Source organism: Chrysochloris asiatica, unplaced genomic scaffold, assembly GCF_000296735.1.
Source record: "Chrysochloris asiatica unplaced genomic scaffold, ChrAsi1.0 scaffold00082, whole genome shotgun sequence".
NCBI lineage: Eukaryota > Metazoa > Chordata > Mammalia > Afrosoricida > Chrysochloridae > Chrysochloris > Chrysochloris asiatica.
Window position 1 is genome coordinate 856,037 of NW_006408600.1, and position 11,128 is coordinate 867,164.

The 11,128-nt window shown below is 40.9% G+C and overlaps 1 protein-coding gene across 1 annotated transcript in view; it reads right to left on the reverse strand.

Moving 5' to 3' along the window:
* Positions 1–1,133: 1,133 nt before the first annotated feature.
* The window catches only part of LOC102818137 (sorting nexin-18-like), a 45,393-nt gene continuing 35,398 nt past the window's right edge, over positions 1,134–11,128 (reverse strand). Inside the window, exon 2 of the mRNA XM_006865738.1 lies at positions 1,134–1,847. Within this exon, the coding sequence (XP_006865800.1) occupies positions 1,594–1,847 (254 nt within the window). The 3' untranslated portion in view covers positions 1,134–1,593. The remainder of the gene's footprint in view (positions 1,848–11,128) is intronic.

The following is an 11,128-nucleotide window of genomic DNA, read 5'->3' on the forward strand; positions in this document are numbered from 1 at the left end:
TAATCAATACGACTCACCAATTGTTCAAACCGATCTCTTTGCTGACCATTGTTACCATTATAGTACCAAGGGATTTCTGAGGCAGCAGTAAGTTTGATTTATAAAAACTGTGGAAACTTTAACCTTGAAGTGACAGTTTTTAAATCTGCAAATTCAAAAATCGCATTGTTTAGCTCACCACCAATAAAAACATTGAGATTTTGGCATTCATGTCAGAATCTCTTTGTGCTTTTAAAATTAAGCTGCTTGTGAATCTTTTTGGTATTTGTTAGCTATTTGTAATTCCCTTACAACAGTAAAAGAAACAGAGTTACAAGAATTGCTAAGATCAAATGTCCTGGGGGCTAATCAATGCTTTCTGGTGAAAAATGCAGTAGAAGTCAATTTTTTTTTTTTCCTTCAATATCTGGAATAGTAGAAATTGTTTCTGGTCCCTCCTTAGCTCAACCAACACGACTTTTCACCACGTAGAACACTGAATATCACAGACATCCCTGAAGTTTTTGATTGAGTAAACAAGTGAATCACAGTGGAGTCTCAATCAGTTAACAATGTAGATTGGTTTTTTAAAAAACCACCACACTGAATAGTAAAAGATCTTCAAGCTAAAAGAAAAAGCAGAACAAATGAAAAAAAACAAAAACAAAAACAAAAATAAAACCCTCTAAGGACTAAAACCAAATGTTGTTGTCACTGATTCTATACTTGCATCCCCTGATTGATCGGACCCCTCTTGTCCATTTCATAAAACAGTTTACTAAGTCTTCATGCTAAGTTTTAGGGTACTTGATGAAGAAGCTTTTGCTACCGGGGCAATCTAAGGAAGTAGAATGGTTCCCTTTCCTTCCGTAACAGACAGACTTCCTTCCTATCTAAATATGATCATCGAGTTCCTCCTCCATTCTCACCAATATTTTGTCAGGAGACTACACTTGTGTGCAAATTGATCACGGGCTGGTCTTCTTCACTCTCTGACCCCACTTCACCTCCCCACCGCAGCCCATATTAAGATACCATTAGTCTGTCTTTATAAGTTTCACTCAATCATAAAGGTTGAGGCTTACTTGAGTGGGGAAAAGAAAAAAGAGGGGAACGAATAAAAACCCAAACCAAAAACCAAGAGTGTAAAGGCACAAAGTCGCTTAGCTGCTCTAGTTGGAGTTTGTAAACAGAGAATAGGTTCAATTTAAGTAATCCCAATTGATGAGAGTAAAAAGGCATCCACAGCTGGCTTTTTCCAGCCAGCTTCTTTGAGACCCTTCATGGGTTTTGAGGTCTACAAAGTATGCACTAAAATACCCATAGTTCAAAAAGCAATAAGGCAAATAGTATAATCATTATTCCAAAAGTTACAATGGTAGTGTAGGCATACATAGTATAATTTAGTTACAATGTGTGGTACTGTTTCTATTACATAACGTATTAACTGTTTCTTTCCTACATAATTATATATTCAGCTGGGTTTCAGTTGAACACAAAACCATCCTTGTACCACCCCTGATAGTTGGCAATAGCTCTTTGATAGCAGTTTTTATTCTGCTGTAGAAATTATCCTTGAACTGAAAAGAAGTCCCCAATCCAAACGTTCAGTCATTAAACACTATCATATTTGTGAAGAGCTTCTTCCAACTTCTGGGTCACTTTTTGGAAAAATATTATTTGTTGTTGTAAGAAATGCTGCATCTGTGATTTAAAGTCTCTTACACGAATTTGATGGAAGTGGTGAATTTCAGCCAAAGTGGCAAAAGAAATCGTGTTACAGCGATCCTGAATGCCATCCGCCTTTTGGACCTCCATCTTTCCTTCTTCCACATGTCGCTTACTCTCCTTTACTTTGGTAAGAGCTCCTGTAATTTAAAAAAAAAGAAAAGAAATTGAAAAAACATATATGCACATATCGCAATGATATAGAGACCTATCAAGCACAACCTTGGACCTTAGGAATACTTGCCTAAACTATTTCACAGTGTTTTGAAATTTAAAGTGATGCTTTAATTGGTCATAGAAAGTAGGAATCTGGTAAAGTTTCTGCAAACACCTTCACTGCTGCAATCTCACCTCTTCAAAAACTACCATTTACTAGTATTTCATATCTCATCCAAATAGTGATACATGTTGTTGTTGCTGTTAAGTGCCATTGAGTCAATCCCGACCCATAGCGACCCTGTATAGGGTTTCTGAGGAGCAGCTGGTGAGATTGAACTGCCGACCTTGCAGTTCAAATGGCTTTGCAGTCATACATAGCACATAGTAAACATGGAACTATGTTTAGAAAGACAAACCAAGACTAATGTCTTCACATTCTTAAGAGGAAAGGTTTGCCACTATTATAGACAGATAGACGAGGGGACTTAAAAAAAAAAAAAAAAAATCAATTCTTTTCATTTCATTTTTCATGAACTTTCTGAAGCTGCCCTCATACCAAGACAATTATATATATATACACATATAAATCATACCTCACAAACCCACTTCCTCAGAAAGTCTTACTAAAGGATCATTAAAAATGCCGACTCAGGTGGAAATCTGCTGTGGTTCTGGAGGGTGCTTGGCAGTGTTGCTGGTCTGAAACTGGAGGCCACCCTCATTAGGGTTGGCCAAACCCCTGTCACGTTCATCCCCAGGAGACGCTCAAGTGAAGTAAACCCTTCGAAAGTGCTCACTGATGCTCTCATTCTCAAGGAGAATAATGCACATGTAATTGTGAAATCAAACTGCAGCAGAGAACCACACCTGGAGCAAGAGACTTCACCGGCTTTTCTCCAGGGGTTCAGTGACAGGATTCTCGCCTTCTGTGTGGGAGAATGGCTTCAATTCTTGGCCAATGTATCTCATGCACAAGACACCATCTGTCTGTCAGAGGAGGCTTATGTGATGCTTGTTTGGAACTTTCAGACTAAGACAAAACTAGGTACAAAGGCCTGACAATCTACTTCTGAAAATCAGCCAGTGAAAACCCTATAGATCTGATATGATTCAATCTGCAACCAATCATGGGGACGGTATAGGACCAGGCGGTGTTGTGTTCAATTGTGCATCGAGGTGCCAAAGGTTGGGAGCTGACTCAATGGCATCTGGCAACAGCTTTTCTGCCAGGGCTGTAAGGATGGTTGAGCTAAGTCTGCCCTAAGTGCATGCACCAGGCGTCGGGAACCAGGAGCCTGAGGTGGCTGCTATCAAGAAATATCACAGGAGGGGTGTGAAGGCAGGAGTGGGAAGAGGTGCCAAAGGAAGACAGGTGTTCACCCAAGAGCACATTCATAGAAAGACATAGGAGGCTGAGACTACTTAGAGGTAGGAAACAGGATATTCATGGAGGCTTGGGAATGGTTGATGGATTGATTATAAAACTCAAACACTTGCGCACAGCCGCTTAGGAACTCATATTTCCTGATTCCATCTAGCATTCTAACCAAGACAAGATAAAACAGAGAGAAGAAAGTCTAGGACACCTGGCTTGGCAGTTTGGCAACATGGCAATATGAGGAAAGAAAAGGTAGCCTGTTTGAGAGGAGGTGGTGGAGCTGAGAATGAGACCTTTGTTGCAGAAATTCAGAGATTAGCGAATGGTGAAATAAATATACACAAGAAGCAGCTCTATTTCCCACATTTCTTCATATCTGCAAAATAATACAGAATAATCCAAGTACTAAAGAAAACCTTTCAATGTTAAACTCTACTTTTTTGCACAACTCAAAGGACCTGAGAAATTAAGATAAGCACTGGGCTGCTAAACCCACCAGTCACTCCTCAGAAACCCTAGACAGGGTCACTATGAGTCGGAACCAACTCAGTGGCACTTACCCCCATCACCACCACAAACAGCAAAGTTTATACATTTATGTGTACATATATCTATAAACATGGAGCTCTGGTAGCGTAGTGGTTACGAATCGGGCTGCTAACCTCAAGGTTGGCTGTTCAAAACTACCAGCGGCTCCGCGGGAGAAAGATGAGGCAGTCTGCTCCCATAAAGATTCACAGCCTTGGAAACCCTGTATAGGGTAACTATGAGTCGGAACTGATTGCATGGTACTTAACAACAACAACGTATCTATAAACACATCCATATATTACTTCCATATATTTATTCGAAATTTGTGGCATTATAGGAATGGGCTACCACCCACCAACCTAACAGGTTTCTATGAGTGGGAACTGACTCGACAGCACTCAACAACAACTTTCTAAATTAGATCTTTTAAGTGAAAAGCAGCAGGGCCCCCAGCACAGGGAGAATACGTCCAGCAGGCCCACCATACACACTGAATGCTCACCCACAGCAGAGACACATGCCAGCTGGCCCCGTCGGGATAGAAGGAGCGAGCATGCAAGCTAACATACCTTCAGGAAGACCCCGGACCCAGTCTCTGACCATATTTACAATGACTGATGGTGACTGCTAGTAAAACACTAAAGTATGCTTGCTTGTAGTTTTGGAAGGAGCCCTGAAGGGACAGTGGCTAAGCGCTCAACTGCTAACCAAAATGCCAACTATTCAAACCCAACAGCCACTCAGTGAGAGAAAGATGAGGCAGTCTGCTTCGGTAAGCCTAGGAAACCCTATGAGCCTGTTCTCAGTGGCACTGGCCTTGTAGTTTTGATTCAGTGTTAGAACTCTCCCCTTCGGTGCAGAAAACCCAGGCCTGATTTCTGGCCAATGCACCTCATGTGCAGCCACCAGCGGAGGCTTGTGTGTTGCTAAGTTGCTGAAAAGGTTTCAGCAGAGCTTTCAGACTAAAACAAACTTGATAGAAAGGCCTGGAAATTTGCTTCCGAACATCAGCCAATGAGCCTATGGATCACAACAGTCCAGTTCCGTTGTACATGGGGTTGTCATGAGTCAGAGCCAATTTGACAGCAGGCAACAATGAAGTTCACTTTAAAACAAGAAATTTACAGATCTCTCAAAGAGAATTTAAAAAAAAAAGTTTTATAGCAAATGTATCTGTTACATTTGCATAGGTTTCAGATCTTACAGACAGAAATTGAAGGTGAAAAGCCCAGGAAAGCACATACAAGGCAGAACTAAAGAATGGTAATTTCAGATGACAGAATATAAAGTTATGAGATGCATTTAAACACAGTAAACGGAAAACTGGGAGAAAAAGAAGAAAAGTCTCAGGTGGCTTGACAAATTTTTCATCTGATTTTGATCCAAGGCTTGAGAGGAAGCCAACAGTGAGGACAAGCACCCTGGCACTAGCCAATCCAAATTCTGGTGTGTCTGTATAACAGCTGGGGCCCAGATTCTGGAAGGATCCCTTGCTCTAGTCATTAGAGGAGTTTGAATGTCAACTAATTTGCAGCTTGTCACACTTCAAACTGGTGGAGGTGGTGGTAGTATGCCGTGGATTCGGTTCCGACTCATATTGACCCTGTACAGGGTTTCTGAGGCTGTAAATCTTTATGGGAGCAGAAAGCCTTATCTTTCTCCCACGGAACAGCTGGTAGTTTCGAACTGTTGACCCTGAGGTTAGCAGCCCGACTCGTAACCACTACGCTACCAGAGCTCCTTATGCTTCAAACTAGATCATACTATTTATTCATTTCTGGAAACTACATTCTAAGAAAAACAATTGCAGATGCATGTCTTGTAACAAGCAATTTAAAAATGAACAACACAGAAGTTTTCATAATTTACCACATCAGCACACAATTTTCAAAATTCTTCAGCAAAGCAACAAGTGATAAATCTTCCTACGGCATTGGGACTTTCGGGCATTTAAGACCTTTAACTTAAGATGCACCCCCACCACCAACACCAAGGAAGAATTTACTAATAAGTAACACAAATGTTGTTACTGCTAGTGTCCCATCAAGGTCAGACTGTGGTGCAAGACTTTTATATCACTTATAAAGCAAACATTTACGACATGCTTGACATGTATGGAGCACTTGCTACGAGAGGGAGACGCAAGCATAAAAAAGCATTCAAGTCCTCATTCTCAGAGGAAGCAACATCACAGTGCAGACTCAGGGCAGGCACATCCACGTGACAGTCAGTAATTTGCATGGGGCTTGGACACGGCAATCCACAAGACAGCAACTGAATATGTTGCAAGGGTCTGTAACACATAAACACTGCACTGAGAACCTGTGGTAGGGGTGGCGGGCAGGGGATAAGAATGCACAAACAGTAAATGGTAGCTTCCAAAAACAGTAACTGAGTGTGCTAGGCAGCACTCAGGACAACTTGACAAGGTAGGCAGTACTCCTATTTTTATAAGAAGGAAACACTGAGGAAGCTACTTAACCGCTCTGAGCCTTAAAGCCACCATGTGTCTGAATCCACTACTGACTTCAAAGGAAACACTACAAATATTTAGAAAAGAATCTGGTACTGCACCAACAAGGAAGCCAGCTGGGTCCAGGTGAGAGCAGAGCACCTGGTGCTGGAGGATCGTGAGGGAATGTGGACCTCTGACACCTGCACTGTCCCCAGATAACCCCTCGTCCTTTCTTACCTTCCTTGTAACATCTCTAGCTTTTAACATGTAATTCTGGAGGTCTTGAGAGCATATTAAATAAGCTATTTAAGGTTCCTTCCCTCTGGAATCTTACTAACCTCATTCAACTCACTAATTGTGCCTGGAACGCTCTTTAGTAATCCAAAGATGTCTGATATTTTTATCTTTGCTGCAACATGATTATGGTGCTACAAGGAAACAAAGACATCAAATATGTACAAAGTCTAAGCACAAATACTATCTTTGTGTGTATGTGGGGAAGGGGGTTCTCCTTTCTTTTTATTATTTTTTTCTGTTTGCTTGTGTTGGTCTACTTAGATCCTATTGGAATCTAACACCAATCCCTTTAAGAACAAATGGCCTTTGCCTCTCTTCGTTTTAGAGCAGCTGAACATCCTTCTTAAAAAAAAAAAAAAAAAAAAATCAATTTTACAAACTAGGAAAGACAGAACAAATCAATCACTGCGGATATAATAAGCACCCAAAAGCAATGTGGTGCTGTGGGTTAATGCACCAGACTGCAAAACCGTTTGAACTGCAAGGTCACCAGTTCAAGCTCACAGTTGCTTCTTGAAAACCCTCTACAGGGTTTCTATGGGTCGGAAATGATTCCACGGCACTTAACAACAAAAGCAATTTCGCTTGGAATTTCAGATTAACTCACTGCATCAGGATTGCAGAGAGATATAAAAGCTATATTTAAAACAAGCAAACAGACAAGATGTGTCAACACTTGGGGAGTGACACACAGAACAACTTTCTGAGCTCCAGGGAGTTTCCTCTCAACCCTACCTCTTCCCACTGTACTTAGAAAGGCTGTGGCCCACAAAATGAAACAGAGAACAAACTTTTCCAACAGAAACAAAATTACAAGCATGGATAAGAGGTAACTGAAATAGTTACAAACGGCTGTTTTCCCACAGTTGCTTTGATACTCATAAACCAGGGACTGTCTATACACATTTTTAAGCTCCGCAATACTTTCACATTTAAAATATAAAATATCACAAGAAAAACAGAGATACAATTTTCAATCTAAAGAGTGACAGGTGGGAGAAAGAACACTGTCAGGGCACAGTTAAATCATTTATGTTTTAGCTACTTTGAGGATATCTTTAAAATTAATATGTAGCTGCTTAGGAAGCAACTTGCTGAGGTACAAGCTAATCAACTGCAGAGCTGTACCAAAGCATTACAGCAGCTTTGAGGCATTCTTTCAGCTGTAGTGCATTTTTTGCCAAACCCAAGAGGAGTGGTAAATAAAAGCTATAAACATTGCCCAGACTCCAGTGACCTAAAGGACCACACATTTTTATCATAGAATGAATACAAAAACAGGCAAAGGTTTTCAAAAGCTCTCCTTTTTAAGTGGTTAATTTAGGAGGAATCTGCCCACTGCCTGCATCCTCTCCTCCTCATAAACATAATACTGCCACATGGCTTTCAAACTAGAAATGGTCAATGAAAGAATAAAGAACAGAAATTACACAATAAAGAGTAAGGTGAAAAAGTGGTCACTTGTGTAATGAACAATGGATCCCACAACCTTCATGGGCAGGACAACAATGTTAACCTAAATAAATAATAAGCATGAGTGAGCAGAGGAAAACTGCTTTAGAATAGGGGTGTAAATACAGCACTGTGAAACTATTTCAGACATTAATTATAGGAGCCCCGCATTATCCCTCAGGGACCCCTGGCTTGTGTCTACAGATGATCAAATCCCTTATATAAAATGGCACACTATTTGCATATAACCTATGCATATCCTCCCATGTACTTTAAATTATCTCTAAATTACTTATGGACTCCTAGTGTGGCACTGTAAGATCAGCACTGGACTGTGAACCAGAAGGTCGGCAGTTCAAACTTACTGGCTGCTCCTTGGAAATTCTATACAGGGTCACTATGAGTCGGAACTGACTTGACAGCACATAACAACAACAACAACAACAGAGTTCTTATAATACCTAATTATAACCTAAATGCTATGTAAAGAACACTTTATTCCCTCAGTCATTGAAAGGAGCTCTGGTAGCGCAGTGGTTACGAATCAGGTTGCTAACCTTAGGGTCAGCAATTCAAAACGACCAGCTGTACCTCGGGAGAAAGATGAGGCTTTCTGCTCCCGTAAAGATTTACAGCCTCGGAAACCCTGTACAGGGTCGCTATGAGTCGGAACTGACTCCACGGCACATAACCACCACCACCTTAGTCACTGAGGGATTGCTTTGACCACTTAATTGTTTTGGGGGAGACTTTTAGTCACTGTCTCCCCCCCACATCCCCAGGAATATACTGGATTTGAGATTAGTTGAATCTACTTGTGGATACAGAGGTGCAACTGTATTTGTATCTGAAATAGCATGTGGGCACATTAAAGTTTTATTATTAAAAGAAAATGCGTCAATTATTACATGACTTCGGCATATTATTTGGATTTCTCCACAAGACAGAAAGTTCACTCAAAACTAATAACTCTAAGACCTTATTCCAAAAGAAATATCAAGAACCTGAGGACTCATATCACTCCAGTCCTGATAAAATACCTGCTGGGAGTGACACAGCAGTTTAAGCATTGGACTGCAAACCTCAAGGTCAGTAGTTCAAACCCACCAGCTGATCTTCGGGAGAAAGACGAAACTGTCTGATCCTAGAAAGATCTATAGTCTCAGAAACTCAGAAGCAGCAGTTCTAGTCTGTCCTAGAAGTCTGTTAGGAATCAGAAACAACTCAATGGCACTGGGCTTGGTGGGGGAAGGCCAGGTTCTGCTGATTGTGAGCTGAGAAGAGCAGAGCCGGTGCCCAGACTTGTTTTAAAGAGCTGAAAGGGTCTTAAGAACTCTCTCAATTTTACTAACATGAAACCCTAGGCCCAGAGATGCCATTCCTACCTGCCTAGCAGTCCTCAGACTTTTTTCATTGCATGGAAGTCGTCTCATTCTGGAGGCAGTTTGCACTCTCAGTGTATCGAGATGTGAGCTGCAGAACATCCCTGATACTTTCCTTTCTGTTCCAGTTTATGAGTTCAAAGTAAAACTAAATGGACATTTTTGACTTTGATTTACTATCTGTTATTGGAACAATCTCCTGGACAACCATAGCACTCTTAACTGACTCTGTATATACAAAGCTCCTAACTGTGTTAGATTTAAAAAAAAAAAAAAAACTTAATTGCAATTACCTAGGCTTAGTGTTGAAAAGCAAAGACATCAGCTTGAGGACTAAGGTGCGCCTGCCCCAATTCATGGTATTTTCAATAACCTCATATGGATGCAAAAGCTGGACAGTGAATAAGGAAGACCATAGAAGAACTGATGCTTTTGAGTTATGGTGTTGGAGGAGAATACTGAAAGTGCCATGGGCTGCCAAAAGAACCAACACATCTCTGTTGGAAGAAGTGCAGCCAGAGTGCTCCTTGGAGGCCAGGATAGCTAAACTTCATCTCTCATACTTTGGACATATTGTCAGGAGGGACCAGTCACTGGAGAAGGATATCATGTTTGCTAAGGTGGAGGGTCAGAGAAAAAAAGGAGCGAGATGGATTGGCCAAGTAGCTGCATCGATGGACTCAAGCGTGGCAACAGTAGTGAGGTTGGTCCAGGATCGGGCAGTGTTTTGTTCTGCTGTGCATAAGGTTACTATGAGTCGGTACTGACTCGATGGCACCTAACAACAATAACAAGAGAAAGTCATGTTGCCCACCTCCCCCCACCATCACCAAACCCATTTCCACAGAACTGATGTCCTAAATTCACTATCCTTTCTCTCCAGTTTTTCTGTGTATCTTTCTATCATAAGGTATCTTGCAAAGTTTAAAACATGGCTGAAGAGAGGCAAACATGAAATAGCTGTGTTATTTTCATAATACATATGTACTTAATTTTAGAAGAAATGTGTTACTTGGATTTGTAATGAATACAAAATGATTAAACAAAAGAATTAAATCAAATGGTCAAGTTCATTAGCACTATTACCTTACAGGGCTCAAATGAAAATCAACTCATTTTATAAATCATCATCTGCAAAGTCAGCACCCTTTTCAAAAAGCATTATATTACTTACACAGAATATCAGTAAATTATTCCCATCCGCAAAAACTGCTTAAGGAGTATTTCAATCTCTCTTTTTTTTTTAACCTTCCTAAAAGGAAAGCAGTAAAGCTTTGGTGTCATCTAGTCAATCAGCACATACTAAGAACCCACAGAAAGCTGAACTCAGCACACCAGCAATAAACAAAACTGTACAACCCAAGTTTCTTCTGCTTCCGATTTGCAGGCAGAAATAATTTCCTGTCAACTTCTGACCCAGTACAAGGGGGGAAGGGAGGCTCTCATACACTTTACAGCCTTGGGTGTTTTGTTCAGGGTGAGCCCTAAATGTAATAAGAAGATATAAAGCTTACCCCAATTTTCCTTCTGTACGCCCCCACCTCTTCCCCTACTCAAGGCCTCCACAAGATTTCCTGGCTCCACTAAAAGGCTCCCAACTCAACCTAGTCTCACTTCTATACCTGAACTTTACCTTCTTTTCTGCAACCAAATATCATTTGCTGTATGTTTTTTGTCCCCCCTAATATGCAAAGATGTTAGCTTGAGGACTAAGGTGCGCCTGACCCAACCCAAGCCATGGTATTTTCAATAACCTCATATGCATGT